The sequence below is a fragment of the Dama dama genome, chromosome 5 (assembly GCF_033118175.1).
Source record: "Dama dama isolate Ldn47 chromosome 5, ASM3311817v1, whole genome shotgun sequence".
In the NCBI taxonomy this organism is placed as follows: Eukaryota; Metazoa; Chordata; class Mammalia; order Artiodactyla; family Cervidae; genus Dama; species Dama dama.
Window position 1 is genome coordinate 18466201 of NC_083685.1, and position 17014 is coordinate 18483214.

Sequence of the window (17014 nt, forward strand, 5' to 3'; positions counted from 1 at the left end):
AAACGAAAGGTGCCTTTCACCTCAGTATCCAGACCCTCTGCAAATTTGCAAATTTTGAGGGTCACCATATAGGTCAAACAGCAGTACGCAAACCAAGGACCAAAGCACCTCGCTGAGGGATGCGGAGCGTTGTCGGTTGTCCGTTATCACCAAGGTAACCAGACCTTGCCAGAATCCCAACGGTTGATTTCCGCCAACTACTTCTGCGCACGCGCAAAATATCCCGGGACTTTTGGCAAAACGCGTTTCTCCTGGGATTTGGCCTTCGGGACGCTCCGTAGTCGGAGGCGTGGCAGAACAGAAGACGCCAAGGAATATGGATCGCGATTGGTTTCTACGTCGTGTTACCGGAACTTAGTGGGCGTCGCGCGAAGGCTGAAGGGAGCGTGGTGGTCAGATTCTAAGTCTGTGCGACTGGAGGCGTCAGGAACCGGGGGAGCTACCATGCCTCGGTACGCTCAGCTGGTTATGGGCCCCGCCGGCAGCGGGAAGGTGAGGATTTGGCGGGCGAAGGAGGGAAATGTCGGAGTTTGTGGGAGGTAGGGAGGTTCGGGTCCTGAGGGAAGGGCTGGCGGTTGTATTGGGGACCCTGAGACCTGGGCAGCTTGGTTCTTCAGCCTGGGCTTCACTGTCCTTTTTGTTGTTCTTTTGAAAGGAAATTAGTGATAGTTGCTAGTTTTTATTGCATAATTAAGCCCCAGATACTGCGCTTAAACTTATTGCACAACAGCCCCGTGAGTTAAGTCCTGTTACTCCTACTTTGCCTGTAAGGAAAAGGAGACTTAAGTTTTTGCTCAAGATCGCAGTTAGTAAGGGACGGCTGGAATTTGAATCGAGTTTTGTGTAACTCCAGAATCTGCCCGTGTCTTTAACCCAGGAGGCTAATTTAAGGTGGGTTCTCGTTAATCATTGTTTCTCAAAGCTTGAGTCGTGGACTTGCGGTGTACTTAGGAAATACATGGGCCTGACATTAATGAACATTGAATCATATATTGAGAAAGTCGCTCCCTTTTCAGTTTTTTTTCAGTTTGCATTGAGATGAAATAATCAGTTTGGTGCTAGTGTGTCTGCAGTTCTGTTCAGTTCAGTTCAGTCGCTCAGTCGTGTCCGACTCTTTGCGACCCCATTAACCTCAGCACGCCAGGCCTCCCTGTCCATCACCAACTCCCGGAGTTCACCCAAACCCATGTCCATTGTGTCGGTGATGCCATCCAACCATCTCATCCTCTGTCGTCCCCTTCTCCTCTGGCCCTCAATCTTTCCCAGCATCAGGGTCTTTTCAGATGAGTCAGCTCTCCGCATCAGGTGGCTGAAGTATTGGAGATTCAGCTTCAACATCAGTCCTTCCAGTGAACACTCAGGACTGATCTCCTTTAGGATGGACTGGTTGGATCTCCTTGCAGCCCAAGGGACTCTCAAGAGTCTTCTCCAACACCACAGTGCAAAAGCATCAATTCTTCGGCACTTAGCTTTCTTTACAGTCCAACTCTCATATCCATACACGACAACTGGAAAAACCATAGCCTTGACTAGATGGACCTTTGTTGGCAAAGTAATGTCTCTGCTTTTTAATATGCTGTCTAGGTTGGTCATAACTTTCCTTCCAAGGAGTAAGCATCTTTTAATTTCCTGGCTGCAATCGCCATCCACAGTGATTTTGGGGCCCAGAAAAATAAAATCAGCCACTGTTTCCACTGTTTCCCCACCTATTTGCCATGAACTGATGGGACTGGATGCCATGATCTTAGTTTTCTGAATGTTGAATTTTAAGCCAACTTTTTCACTCTCCTCTTTCACTTTCATCAAGAGGTTCTTTAGTTCTTCTTCACTTTCTGCCATAAGGGTGGTGTCATCTGCATATCTGAGGTTATTGATATTTCTCCTGGCAATCTTGATTCCAGCTTGTGCTTCCTCCAGCCCAACGTTTCTCATGATGTACTCTGCATATAAGTTAAATAAGCAGGGTGACAATAAATAAGCAGCTTTGATGTACTCCTTTTCCTATTTGGAACCAGTCTGTTGTTTCATGTCCAGTTCTAACTGTTGCTTCCTGACCTGTATTCAGGCTTCTCAAGAGGCAGGTCAGGTGGTCTGGTATTCCCATCTCTTGAAGAATTTTCCAGTTTGTTGTGATTCACACAGTCAAAGGCTTTGGCATACTCAATAAAGCAGAAATGGATGTTTTTCTGGAACTCTCTTGCTTTCTTGATGATCCAGCGGATGTTGGCAATTTGATCTCTGGTTCCTCTGCCTTTTCTAAAACCAGCTTGAACATCTGGAAGTTCACGGTTCACATATTGCTGAAGCTTGGCTTGGAGAATTTTGAACATTACTAGTGTGTGAGATGAGTGCAATTGTGCGGTAGTTTGAGCATTCTTTGGCATTACCTTTCTTTGTGTCTTCAACACTTCTTTAATTCTACTTTTTGGAGAGCAGATCTTAGACTCAGAGCTTTTGACAGGCAATTATATTTACCTAGAACTAAGAGAGTTTTAAAGTTGTGTTATTTTATATGGTTATCTTCGGGTTGTGATAAGCATAGCTGCTTTTCTGGTTAGAGATATAATTTTTTCTTGTAAGCAGCTATTAAGGAAATCCTATTAGAGGCTCTTAAATATGGTAGAAATTGTGACGATATTGATCAAATAACAGGAGTGTGGGAAACACTGGAGTCTGTGGAAGTGTTGTGTGACTTCAGTTTTTAAGTTGACAAACTGGTTCCTCTGATTCTTGGCCTATTCTGGATGCAGGAGATACACATGTGACTATGGTATGACCCTTGCTTTTCTGGAGCCAGTAGTCTTATTTGAGATGTGTGTGTGTGTGTTAGTTGCTCAGTCGTGTCCGACTCTGCGACCCCATGGATGATAGCTCACCAGGCTTCTCTGTCCATGGGATTCTCCAGGCAAGAATACTGGAGTGAATAGTAGACTACTATCACACTTATAGGTGACTAGTCAATTAAAATGCAATGTGGTATATAGAGACGGCTTCCTAGGCAGAGAGAACAGTGTGTGTCAAGTCACTGAGGAGAAAGATAAAAGTGTGATAGAGGTTATTTTTATTCTAGATTAACTAGATTAACTTTCACACTGTGTTAAATAAGTATCTTATAAACTTTTGATGCCTACTATCAGAAATAATCTGGGGGATTGTGTAATGACTAAAATACACGCACAAAATTCCTCTGCCCTGATGGAGGTTATTCAAACATTAATCAATTAGAAATAATTATCAAGTGCTTATTATGTACCAGGTACTGTTATATCTCCTGCGTGCATCTCAGTTGCTCAGTCATGTCCAGTTCTTTGAAACTCCATGGATCGTAGCCCCTCAGGCTCATCTCTCCCTGGGATTTTTCAGGCAAGAATACTGGAGCGGGTTGCCATTTCCTTCTCCAGGGGATCTTCCAGACCCATTGATCGAACCCACATCTCCTGCATTGGCAGGCAGATTCTTTACCACTGAGCTACCTGGGAAGTATGTTATGGCCCCTATGCTTATAAAACTGAATAAGACATATCCCTGCCTTTATTTATTTATTGAGCATGTCAGGCAGCTTGCAGGATCTTGGTTCCCAGACCAGGGATCAAACCCTGCCCCAGTGGTGAAAGCACCGAGTCCTAACCACTAGATTGCCAGGGAATTCCTGACACATCCCTGCCTTTTAATAGAGGGTTGGAGAGACAGACAAGTAGCCTTAATGTAGTATATGAGGGATGAAGAATTCTGTAAACCAGAAGGTGTAAACTGATAGCGAATTGCCAGGCTGTTTATTGGCCTAATGTTCTCTCATCTTGGGTTGTTATTCCACTGGCCTGGAATGCATATTGCTGTCCCTCAGCTCAGATACTCTCTTCTCAGAGACGTCATCCCTAACCAGCCTACCTAAAGCTTTGTTTGGACTGTACCAATCCTAGTGGAGACATCATGTGTTAGATGCTGCACAGTGTAATTAGAAATCTTCCCTTTAAATTCTGCTTGTTGCAGATTAGAGCAGTAAGGAGCCTTAGTGATCATGGAAGCCATCACATTTAGAGACAAGAAAATTTAGGGAGAGAATGCAAAAGCGACTTCCCCATGAGTCCGAGCCAGGTCTGGATCCATAGCCCAGTCAGGTGTCCTGATTCCCAGCCTAACGCCTTTTAGCTTCTTGGTCAATGAAGGAAGAGTTTTGGCCTTAGTAGACACTGCCCAGGGTGGGTGGAGAGTCCTTTTGGAGGTGTAGGGTAAGCAGTATACCAGTGTTGCTCTAACCCCTTGTGCCTTGTGACCTTACAGAGCACTTACTGTGCCACCATGGTGCAGCACTGCGAAGCCCTCAATCGGTCTGTCCAAGTTGTGAACCTAGATCCTGCAGCAGAACATTTCAACTACTCCGTGATGGCTGGTAAGTCCTGAGCAGAGCCTTCCCCCTCCTTCAGGAAAAATAGGAGAGTGGGGAGGCAGTGAGTGCTGGCTGCTGCGCACAAAAGCTGAAAATTAAATACAGTGTGGTTCCCTGGTTTCATGGTGAAAAACATGAGGCTGAATGTCATGTGGTGACATCAGCTCATGTTGATGTGTGTGACAGTATCCTTTCTTAGTCTCTGATGTAGGAATGAAAAGTGAGTAGACTCCTCCCTTACCACCCTTCCCTTCTCTTTCTTTCATGTTTGGTCCTGTTTGGTAAATCTGTTTTACTGCTGATCATACTATACTATAAGTGAGCAACTTTAAGTATGTTGTTTTGTTTTTAATCTTTTAATTTATTCAGATGTCTACTGAGCACTTGCTTTATGCTGGACACCAGGGTCATAGCAGAGAACAACACAGATATTATCCCTGCCTTTGTGGGCCTTTTAGCAAGGGAAATAAGCAAAATGATAAAATCAGTTGCAGATTGTGATAAGTGCTGCTATAAGTAAAGAAATAACTAGGGAAGAGTGCTTTAGGTAGCATAGTCAGGGACGACACCTCTGAGGAGGGGCTATTAGGGCCTAGACCTGAAGATGGTAACATGCTCACCAAGCTGGCGAAAGACTTTCCAAGATGAAGGAACATCAAGGTCAATATATAGCCAGGAGATGGGAAAGGGTTTGGTGTGTTCCAGAAAAAGCAAAGGTGTTGATGAGCTGGGGCATAAGAAGTGAAAGAAAGAGATGGGTAGCAGCTAGTAGGACAGAAGGAGTATGGTTTTTATCCTGTTTTTTCACCCTGTTAGTCTGTTTGGGCTGCTGTAACAAAATACTACAGACTGGGTGGCTTCTAAACAACAGAAATGGATTTCTCACAGTTCTGGGGGCTGGAAGCCCGAGATTAGGGCGCTGCCAGCATGGTCAGGTTCTGGTGAAGGCCCTCTTCCTACTTGTAGACTGACGACTTCTCACTGTGTCCTCATATGATGGAAGTGGGTGAGGGCTCTCTTGGGACCTCTTTTATGAGAGCATTGATCCCATTCACCTTCCCGAAGTCCCACCAATTAATATCATCACCCTGGGCATTAGGTTTTCAGCATGAGTTTTAGAGGGACACAAATACTCATAAGGGAATTCCCTGACAGTCCAGTGGGTAGGACTCCATATTGCCATTGCAAGGGGCATGGATTAGACCCCCTGCAGGCTGCATGCAGCAGAGCAAAAAAAAAAAAGCAAACCAAAAAAAACCCTCTCAACTCATAGCACCTTTCAACTGTGAAATGCCATTAGAAGGTTTCCAGCAGGGGAGAGGACTGACATCTGATTTATGTTTTTAAAAATATCTCTGGCTCTCAGATGAAAAATGGACTCTAGAGAGTCAAGAGTAGAAGGGGGACTGGGGTGGTCATTTTGGAGATACAAAGGTGCAGACAGGTATATATTTTGCAAAGAGAATTAGCAGTATTTTGTGGGAGATTGAACTAAAACGGTTGGAGGAAAGGGAGGGTTCAAGAGTCATTGTTAGGTTTCTGACATTCTGACATTGTTAGGTTTCTTGAGCTGTTGAGTGCATGATCCTGTTTACTGGGGAGGAAGACAAGTCAGTGTAGGATCATCTTATATATATATATATATTTAATGATGTTTATTTTGGTTGCATTGGATCTTTGTTGCTTTGTGAGAGGTTTCTCTAGTTGTGGCGAGTTGGGGCTACTCTTCTTTGTGGTGCTTGGGCTTCTCATTGTAGTGGTTTCTTTGTTGTGGAGCACAGGCTTTGGCTGTCTGGACTCAGTAGTTGCTCCATGTGGGATCTTCCTGGAGCAGGGAATCAAACTCGTGTCCACTACATTGGCAGGTGGATTCTTAGCTATTGCTTCACCAGGGAAACCCCAGGCCATCAAATTAAGAAATGGAATTGGTTTTCTTGGTTTGATTTTGTTTTACTTGTTTATCAGTTCAATTCAGTTCTGTTGCTCAGTCGTATCCGACTCTTTGCAACCTCATGGACTGCAGCACGCCAGGCCTCCCTGTCCATCACCAACTCCCGGAGCTTACTCATGTCCATTGAGTCGGTGATGCCATCCAACCATCTCATCCTGTCATCCCCTTCTCCTCCTGCCTTCAAACTTTCCCAGCATCAGGATCTTTTCCAGTGAGTCAGTTCTTCCCCTGAGGTGGCCAAACAATTGGAGTTTCTGCTTCAGCATCAGTCCTTCCAATGAATATTCAGGACTGATTTCCTTTAGGATTGACTGGTTTGATCTCCTTGCAGCCCAAGGGACTCTCTCAAGAGTCTTCTCCAACACCAGAGTTCAAAAGCATCAATTGTTCGGTGCTCAGCTTACTTTATGGTTCAGCTTTCACATCCATACATGACTACTGGAAAAACCATAGCCTTGACTAGACGGATTTTTGTCAGCAAAGTAATGTCTCTGCTGTTTAATATGCTGTCTAGGTTGGTCATAGCTTTTCTTCCAAAGAGCAAGTGTTTTTTAATTTCATGGCTGCAGTCACCATCTTCAGTGATTTTGGAACCCTAGAAAATAAAGTCTGTCACTGTTTCCATTGTTTCCCCATCTATTTGCCAAATGATGGGACCAGATGCCATGATCTTAGTTTTCTGAATGTTGAAATTTAAGCCAACTTTTTCACTCTCCTCTTTCACTTTCATCAAGAGGCTCTTCAGTTCCTCTTCACTTTCTGCCATAAGGGTGGTGTCATCTGCATATCTGAGGTTACTGATATTTCTCCTGGCACTCTTGATTCCAGCTTTTGCTTCATCCAGCCTGACATTTTGCATGCTGTACGCTGCATATACATTAAATAAGCAGGGTGACAGTATACAGCCTTGATGTACTTCTTTCCCAATTTGGAACCAGTCCCTTGTTCCATATATGGTTCTAAGTGTTGCTTCTTGACCTGCATACAAATTTCTCAGGAGGCAAGTAAGGTGGTCTGGTGTTCCCATCTCTTTAAGAATTTTCCACAGTTTGTTGTGATTCACACAGTCAAAGGTTTTGGCATAGTCAATAAAGCAAAAGTAGGTGTTTTTCTGGAACTCTCTTACTTTTTCAGTGATCCAGTGGATGTTGGCAATTTGATCTCTGGTTCCTCTACCTTTTCTAAAACCAGCTTGAACATCTGGATGTTCACGGTTCACGTACTGTTGAAGCCTGGCTTGGAGAATTTTGAGCATTACTTTACTAGCATGTGAGATGAGTGCAATTGTGTGGTAGTTTGAGCATTCTTTGGCATTGCCTTTCTTTGGGATTGGAATGAAAACTGACCTTTTCCAGTCCTGTGGCCACTGCTGAGTTTTCCAAATTTGCTGGCATATTGAGTGCAGCACTTTCACAGCATAATCTTTTAGGACTTCTTTTAGCTGGAATTCCATTACCTCTACTAGCTTTGTTCGTAGTGATGCTTCCTAAGGCCCACTTGACTTCGCACTCCAGGATATCTGACTCTCGATGAGTGATCACACCATTGTGGTTATCTGGGTCATTAAGATCTTTTTTGTATAGTTCTTCTGTGTATTCTTGCCATCTTTTCTTAATATCTTCTGCTTCTGTTAGGTCCATACCATTACTGTCCTTTATTGTGCCCATCTTTGCATGAAATGTTTCCTTGGTGTCTCTAATTTTCTTGAAGAGATCTCTAGTCTTTCCTATTCTATTGTTTTCCTCTATTTCTTTGTGTTGATCTCCTTGCTATTCTTTGCAACTTTGCATTCAGATGGGTATATCTTTCCTTTTCTTCATTGCCTTTTGCTTCTCTTCTTTTCTCAACTGTTTGTAAGGCCTCCTCAGACAACCATTTTGCCTTTTTGCATTTTTTTGGGGGGGGGGGGGTAGTCTTGATCACTGCCTCCTATACAATGTCACGAACCTCTGTCCATAAATTTAAGAATAGGTAGTGTATATTCACATTGTTCAAACTGCAAAAGGTACAAGGAGTAAGTATGCAAGAAAATGTCTTCCTCCTAGCTCTGGGTCCTGGAAGGTGGCTTCCCTCCTTTGAGGCAGCCAGTGTTGCTAATTTCTGGGGTATCTTTCCATAGTCTATGCATGTAAAATAAAATGTATATATACGTATATGTAGTAAATTTTTGTCTTTTTTTTTTTTTTTTAACACAAATGATGGCATTCTAACACAAAGTTTTGCACTTTTCACTTAACAGTATACCTGGGAGATTATATCACATCAGTACTTAAAGAACTTCTTTTTGTGGCTGCACAGGATTCTATTGGCTATACAAAAATGTATTTAATGTTTCCATGGACACTACAGTGAATAGCCATGGACAGAAATCATTTCATACATGTGAGTTGTTATATAATTGTTAATTATCACCAATGAGGATGATGCTCTTGTGTTCTGGGCCTGTCTGTCGTTTTCAGACATCCGGGAACTGATTGAGGTGGATGACGTGATGGAGGACAATACTCTGCATTTTGGTCCCAATGGAGGATTGGTATTTTGCATGGAATACTTTGCCAATAATTTTGACTGGCTAGAGAACTGTCTTGGCCATGTAGAGGATGACTACATCCTTTTTGATTGTCCAGGTAAGTCAGCAATTTGAATGTGTCATTTTCCTTGAGATCATGCTCTTTCAGTCCTCAGTGGAGACAGTGGAGTTAGCATTTGTAGCTCTAAACCCTGCTGCTGTAAGGTACCATTCTCTCATTGATCGTCTCTTGTTCATTCACCAAGTTTGCTGAGTGCTAATTTTGTTCACTGGAAATACCTAAAGAGCAAAGTAGCCATGGTCTCTGCCCTCATGGAGCTCATAGGAAAGTGGGAATGCTAGGCAGTATGAATCAGAAATCACCCAAATGATAATTTAATATTTGTGACAGGCTCCTCACAGGAGTAGCACCGACCATTATGCAGCAGGGAGGTGGGAGGTTTCTGACCAAGTAGCATGTGAGCCAGGCCATAGGGTGAGGCGAGGGAGACTGTGCTCCAGGCAGAAAGCATGGGCTGAAGGCCTTGAGGCAGAAAGGAGCCAGGTGGGTCTGAGGCGCCCAGTAAACAACGGGAAGTGTCCTGAGGTGACACTGGTAGGGGACAAATGATCACACCAGCTTTTCAAGCTAAATGAATTTTAGACTTGAGCCTAACCTAGTTTTGATCATTTGTGACTCTCATATTTTTCCCTTTTTTTTTTTTTTTTAGTTTATCTTTAATTGGGAAATTGCTTTACAATATTGTGTTGGTTTCCCCTTTGTTTTTAATTGAACACACACACCCACAGAAAAGTGCAGATGTCATAAGTGTACAACTTGATGAATATTCCCAAACCTAACACACCTTCATAGTACTTGCTTTTGATTAGCTAAAACAGAAGTGTGAAGAACCTCACTTTCTATATAAAACTGAATAGTTTCCTTGGGATTCTCCTGGTATTGTGATTGCTTTAAGAGTCTGTAAGACCCCTTAAAAGTTGAACAAATTACCACTAGAGGTTGACTTCCTTTTTTTTCCCCTCAGTTGTCTTATGGCAAAATTTTTTTCTGTAATTTGATAATTTATCTTCTGTCCTGATTGTAACAGACTCATAATGTTCCCCATGTAGGTCAGATCGAGTTGTATACTCACCTGCCTGTGATGAAACAGCTGGTCCAGCAGCTGGAACAGTGGGAGTTTCGAGTCTGTGGAGTTTTTCTTGTTGATTCTCAGTTCCTGGTGGAGTCGTTCAAGGTTTGAGAATATATCTGTTGTCAATTCTTTAGTCATGGGTACAGGCAGATGGCAATCTCCTTTAATTGTTTTTTGATTCTGGATATTTCCCAAACTATATTCCAGAGTTATTTAATATCCCTTACTACTAAATCATTATAATAAGTTTTTTTTTTTTTTTTTTTGGCCATGCTTTGCGGCATGCAGGATCTTAGTTCCCTGACTGGGGATTGAACTGTGCCTCCTGAAGTGGAAGCACTGAGTCTTAACCATTGGACCGCCAAGGAGGTTGCTATAATCATGTATTTTTTAAATTTATATGGTAAATTATACTATACAGATTTGGGAGTACTACTTATGAAGAAAAATTAGGCAGATGTGTGCATATATACATCTGTTTTTCTGATAATGGTTTGTCTAGTTTATGAACTATCTAAAGCAAACTTTACTTCTCATTAGTAGCCCCTAAGGAATATTTGATGGGAATGCTTAAAGATATCATCTAAATTGAGATTTGTGATCAATGTTGTTTATATCTACATTTTCCCATCTCATCCTCACCCTGGGAAACCAGGAGTCAGCCATCTGTTTAGGGAACTGTCCTTTCTTTAGAATTAGCCCTGCTTTTACTTAGGCCAGTTTTGCTCAGAGAGGAGCAGGAACCTCTGCTTTGTGCAGAGACCAGGGAACTTTGTTCATACAAAGTTAATTCATCTTCCCTTTTCTGTTTCCTCCTTCAGTTTATTTCTGGCATTTTGGCAGCCCTGAGTGCTATGATCTCTCTAGAAATTCCTCAAGTTAACATCATGACGAAAATGGATCTGCTGAGTAAGAAAGCTAAAAAGGAAATTGAGAAGTGAGTTCATTTCCGTCATCATCATATCTCCATTGCTGAGATGAACCCTCGAAGCTTCATTTAGATGTGAAACTATAAAACTCGTTTCCTAATTTATTCTTACTTTTATTTATCTTCTTTTTCACTTTTAAAGGTTTCTAGATCCAGACATGTATTCTTTATTAGATGACTCTACAAGTGACTTAAGAAGCAAAAAATTCAAAAAATTGACTAACGCTATATGTGGACTGGTAAGCTTTTGAAGTTGTTGAGTTTTGTTTTTTATGGCCTTGTCAGGTGTTTATCAGCATCGTTTCAGTGTCCACCATTTTGGAAAGCACAGTCCAACCCTATTTCTTTGCAAAGGGGTGAGGGTGGGAGTCTGTGGACTGGCTGGTCAGCAGTTGAATTTAGAAGCAATCATTGGCAATAGCCAGTAAATTAAAAGGTCAGTTTTCATTCCAATCCCAAAGAAAGGAAATGCCCAAGAATGCTCAAACTACTGCGCAATTGCACTCATCTCACATGCTACTAGTAGAGTAATGCTTAAAAGTCTCCAAGCCAGGCTTCAGCAATATGTGAACCATGAAATTCCAGATGTTCAAGCTGGTTTTAGAAAAGGCAGAGGAACCAGAGATCAAATTGCCAACATCCGCTGGATCATCAAGAAAGCAAGAGAGTTCCAGAAAAACATCTATTTCTGCTTTATTGAGTATGCCAAAGCCTTTGACTGTGTGAATCACAACAAACTGGAAAATTCTTCAAGAGATGGGAACACCAGACCACCTGACCTGCCTCCTGAGAAACCTGTATACAGGTCAGGAAGCAACAGTTAGAACTGGACATGAAACAACAGACTGGTTCCAAATAGGAAAAGGAGTACATCAAAGCTGCTTATTTATTGTCACCCTGCTTATTTAACTTATATGCAGAGTGCATCATGAGAAACGTTGGGCTGGAGGAAGCACAAGCTGGAATCAAGGTTGCCAGGAGAAATATCAATAACCTCAGATATGCAGATGACACCACCCTTATGGCAGAAAGTGAAGAAGAACTAAAGAACCTCTTGATGAAAGTGAAAGAGGAGAATGAAAAAGTTGGCTTAAAATTCAACATTCAGAAAACTAAGATCATGGCATCCAGTCCCATCAGTTCATGGCAAATAGGTGGGGAAACAGTGGCTGATTTTATTTTTCTGGGCCCCAAAATCACTGTGGATGGCGATTGCAGCCAGGAAATTAAAAGATGCTTACTCCTTGGAAGGAAAGTTATGACCAACCTAGACAGCATATTAAAAAGCAGAGACATTACTTTGCCAACAAAGGTCCATCTAGTCAAGGCTATGGTTTTTCCAGTTGTCGTGTATGGATATGAGAGTTGGACTGTAAAGAAAGCTAAGTGCCGAAGAATTGATGCTTTTGCACTGTGGTGTTGGAGAAGACTCTTGAGAGTCCCTTGGGCTGCAAGGAGATCCAACCAGTCCATCCTAAAGGAGATCAGTCCTGAGTGTTCACTGGAAGGACTGATGTTGAAGCTGAATCTCCAATACTTCAGCCACCTGATGCGGAGAGCTGACTCATCTGAAAAGACCCTGATGCTGGGAAAGATTGAGGGCCAGAGGAGAAGGGGACGACAGAGGATGAGATGGTTGGATGGCATCACCGACACAATGGACATGGGTTTGGGTGAACTCCGGGAGTTGGTGATGGACAGGGAGGCCTGGCGTGCTGCAGTTCATGGGGTTGCAAAGAGTCAGACACGACTGAACTGAACTAACTGACATACCTATTACTCCAAGCTGTTTTGGGAGTTCAGAACTGTCTTTGCCCTTAGGAAATTTCCAGTGGTTTTTTAATTCAGGTAAATGCCTATGAAACAATGTCTAGTTAAGTGTTGTAGTTGGTCAGAGGTCAGAAAAATCAGTATTGATTTGCTGTTATTTTGTCTCTGTCTGTCCCTCCTCCCCACAGCACACACACAGCTGATTTTAATCAGAAGTTGTAAATGGTTATAAAACTCTAATATAATTTGAAAATTAAGTTATTTTATACCTCAGAATGACCTTTTCTGAAATCCTCAACTTGTAGATTGATGACTACAGCATGGTTCGATTTTTGCCTTATGATCAGTCAGATGAAGAAAGCATGAACATTGTATTACAGCATATTGATTTTGCCATCCAGTATGGAGAAGACTTGGAATTTAAAGAACCAAAGGTAATTTCTGGTTTGGGGTGTTACTGCCTATTTGTAAAAGTGTTTACCAGCACTCTGGCCTTCTGCATAATTCCAGCAACTCTAAATTTTGTCTTCATGGTGGCAGTAAGCTAGACTGTTCCAGGTAATCTTTGAAATTGATACCTGTGCTAAACAAGCATTACCAGTTTTACTTTGCCTTTCATTGAGTTAGTACATATTACTTAGTTAAATTCTTTGTACTCAGAGCTTGGGCATATATGCAAAGAGGAGGTGAAATTCAACTGGCCTTGGGCTGCCTTCACAAGTGTCAGTGGGGCCCTCTCCCAATGCATTAGCTGAGAATTGATGTGAATGTAAATTCAAGTAAGAGTTTACTTCTAATGGGACACAAACCTTTTGCTATGCTATGCTTAATTGCTCAGTCGGGTCCAACTCTCTGGGACCCTGCCAGGTTCCTCTGTCCATGGGAGTCTCCAGGCAAGAATACTAAAGTGGGTTGCCATGCCCTCCTCCAAGGAATCTTCCCATCCCAGGGATTGAACCCAGGTCTCCTGCATTCCAGGAGGATTCTTTACCATCTGAGCCACCAGGGACTCCCCGAAAGCCTTTTAATTTATCACATATCTGGAAACATTCTATCCATCATTCTTTTTGTTATTATTGATTACTGTGAACAACACCTGGAGCTGGTGCTGGGCCTTAGCTCTTTATAGAGCATCGCCTAAAAATAGTAAGCACATATTAGGTATAACTGAGGGGACATGAATGTATTTTCTTCTTTTTTCTTACATTTTATTTATTTGGCTGTGCTGCATGCGGGATTGTTTTTAGTTGTGGCATATGAACTCTTAGTTGCAGCATGTGGTATCTACTTCCCTGATCAAGGATCAAACCTGGGCCCCTGCATTTGGAGTGCAGATTCTTAGCCCCCGGACCATCAGGGAAGTTCTGAAATAAATATATTTTCTATCTTGTGTTTCCTTGGTGTCAGGAACATGAAGATGAGTCGTCTTCTATGTTTGACGAATATTTTCAAGAACACCAGAATGAATGAAGAGTTTATTAAAAAATAACTATATATGTGAGGAGCTTGTGGCTGAACTGGCAGAACCTTCTTCTCTTGAAAGATGGAATGCTAGAGAAAGCTACTTACTTAATGAAAAAAAAAAAAAATACTTGACTCTTTATCAGCAATCATCAACGTCCCTGAATCAAGTTCTTAGGTATTCTGAAAGTGCTTCTGTTTAAAGTGGCATTGTTTGGTATTATTTTAACAGCATCAATTTAGATTTTAAAAGTTGAAGTTGAATGTACATAGATTTGTATATATAATATAAATTAGGACCTGGGGTACAGTTAAGACCAGTCTACTTTTAGTTTCACTGTTGATCTTTGTTATTTTTGAAGCTTTTTTTGGAGGGACAGGAATTTGTAACAAAATATACATTATGTGTCCAAAGAAATAAAATCTGGAAGGATAGAGATAAGACCATTGCTTATCAGTAGCTTCTAGTTTTCATACACTGAAAGTGTATTATTTGTGTAATTAAAAAATGAAAAAAGTAACTGTGTCTTAAGATATATATAAATAAAAGAAAAATAGCACTAACTTTTCATCACACTCTTGTTTTCCAATCAGAATTTGAAATACTCAACTAAGGCAAATTTTTGAATGAGTAAATTTTCCCAAGTGTCAAAATGCAGGCAAAATGTAGGCAGTGACTTTGTTTTTTAAAATGTGTTTTATAGTCTCTGAGCAATTTAAAAATGTATACTTTCCTTTAATAACAAATGCACACAAAAATGCAAAAAACATAATTTTTTCTTTTTACCTTCTTGCCACATTGAGTTATTTATTTTCAGTATTTCTAAGTTCATTTGTGATAGGTACTGGGGAATGGCTAATCAGTCAACAGATACTTCTCCAGCACCCACTAATAACCCAGAACCTGCTACGGAAAGCAGAATCTCTTTCATTTAATCCTCACAGCAGGTCCAGGTTCCACTGGTGTTGGATCTTCCTGTTGATGCAGATTAAGTCCTTGTAGAAAACCTGCAACTCAGGTTAAATTTTTAATCATTCTTGGGCCTAGATAGCAGAAGTACACCTACAGTGTCAAATTTGATCCATTTTCATTAAAGATGTAAAGTGTGAGGAGCCGTAGCTATCAGGGGTAACTGATAGCAATATGCCTAGGGGCCCAGGCTGGGAGCAAGAGTTGGGTATTTGCACCATGATCTGCTGATGTGAGCTAATTCTCACAGGGGCACTTAGGAGAACATGAGTAGCAGACAACATGAGGACAGACTGGGCTTCTCAGGGGCTTTTTCTGTGGCCCAGTTCAGTTCATTCACTCAGTTGTATCCGACTCTTTGCAGCCCCATGGACTGCAGCATGCCAGGCCTCCCGGAGTTTACTCCAACTCATGTCCCCTGAGTCGGTGATGCCATCCAACCATCTCATCCTCTGTCGTCCCCTTCTCCTTCTGCCTTCAGTCTTTCCCACCATCAGGGTCTTTTCCAGCTCTTTGCATCAGGGTGACTAAAGTATTGGAGTTTCAGCTTCAACATCAGTCCTTCCAATGAACACCCAGGACTGATCTCCTTTAGGATGGACTGGTTGGATCTCCTTGCATTCCAAGGCACTCTCAAGAGTCTTCTCCAACACCACAGTTCAAAAGCATCAGTTCATCTATTTACCATGAAGTGATGGGACCAGATGCCATGATCATAGTTTTCTGAATGTTGAGCTTTAACCCAACTTTTTCACCCTCCTCTTTCACTTTCATCAAGAGGTTCTTTAGTTCTTCTTCACTTTCTGCCATAAGGGTGGTGTCATCTGCATATCTGAGGTTATTGATCGTTCTCGCGGCAATCTTGATTCCAGCTTGTGCTTCCTCCAGCCCAACGTTTCTCATGATGTACTCTGCATATAAGTTAAATAAGCAGGGTGACAATAAATAAGCAGGCTTGACGTACTCCTTTTCCTATTTGGAACCAGTCTGTTGTTTCATGTCCAGTTCTAACTATTGCTTCCTGACCTGCATACAGGTTTCTCAGGAGGCAGGTCAGGTGGTCTGGTGTTCCCATCTCTTGAAGAATTTTCCACAGTTTGTTGTGATTCACACAGTCAAAGGCTTTGGCATAGTCAGTAAAGCAGAAGTAGATGTTTTTCTGGAACTTGCTTTTTCTTTTTTCTGTGGCCCTTGAGTATGCAAAGGGCAAAAACACCCTGATCTCTCAGTGTTGCTAGATTTTAGAAATGTCACTGTCATGTGAGAGGAGGAAAGATAAGACAGCTTTTCATTTGCCCTCATCCTGCTTGCGCGATAGCTCCCTCATTTAGCCTATGGGGAGTTTGGCGTGTCCTGTGGGGAAAAGTGAACGGCCAGATTCCATTTCCTTCCCCTTTGGACACGGGGGTTTAAAAGATGAATATGACCAATTCCAGTCCTGAAAGATTTCACTGCCTTGTAGGAGAGCCTGACATGATTCTTCAGACAAATTTATGAGTAGGTGCCAGGTACGGGAAAGAATAGGAATGCGGAGGCCAAAAAGGACCTTAGTCTCATCGAGCTGATCTGCTGGGCCTTTAAGACTAATTATAAACAAGGAAATCTCTGATAAGGAATGTGAAGAAGAAAAAAATGAAAAGGAGAGTGATTGTGGGGCTACTTTGCTCCCATCAAAGAAGCCTCCTCTTGTGTGTTAGTCACTCAGTCGTGTCCAACTCTTTGCGACTCCATGAATTGTTGGCTCCGCTGTTCATGGAATTCTCCAGGCAAGAATACTGGAGTGGCTTCCCATGCCCAGGGGTTCTTCCCTGGAGAACCTTGAACCCGGCTCTCCTGCATTGCAGGCAGATTCTTTACCATCTGAGTCACCAGGGAAGACTATGT

General features: G+C 42.1%; 1 protein-coding gene across 1 annotated transcript; it reads left to right on the top strand.

Moving 5' to 3' along the window:
* Nucleotides 1–313: 313 nt before the first annotated feature.
* On the top strand, nucleotides 314–14720 carry GPN3 (GPN-loop GTPase 3). Its single transcript, XM_061141930.1, has 8 exons — nucleotides 314–492; nucleotides 4282–4390; nucleotides 8798–8965; nucleotides 9979–10103; nucleotides 10823–10938; nucleotides 11072–11168; nucleotides 13005–13133; nucleotides 14107–14720. Exons 1-8 carry the CDS (start codon nucleotides 445–447, stop codon nucleotides 14167–14169), a joined length of 855 nt encoding a protein of 284 aa, XP_060997913.1. The 5' UTR covers nucleotides 314–444; the 3' UTR covers nucleotides 14170–14720.
* Nucleotides 14721–17014: the final 2294 nt, after the last annotated feature.

Bases quoted from the DNA above. Each gene is read 5' to 3' on its own strand.
- GPN3 (XM_061141930.1), top strand. From the start codon at position 445: ATGCCTCGGTACGCTCAGCTGGTTATGGGCCCCGCCGGCAGCGGGAAG. The intron at 493-4,281 runs GTGAGGATTTGG...GTGACCTTACAG, and splicing joins GCCCCGCCGGCAGCGGGAAG to AGCACTTACTGTGCCACCAT. The intron at 13,134-14,106 runs GTAATTTCTGGT...CCTTGGTGTCAG, and splicing joins TGGAATTTAAAGAACCAAAG to GAACATGAAGATGAGTCGTC.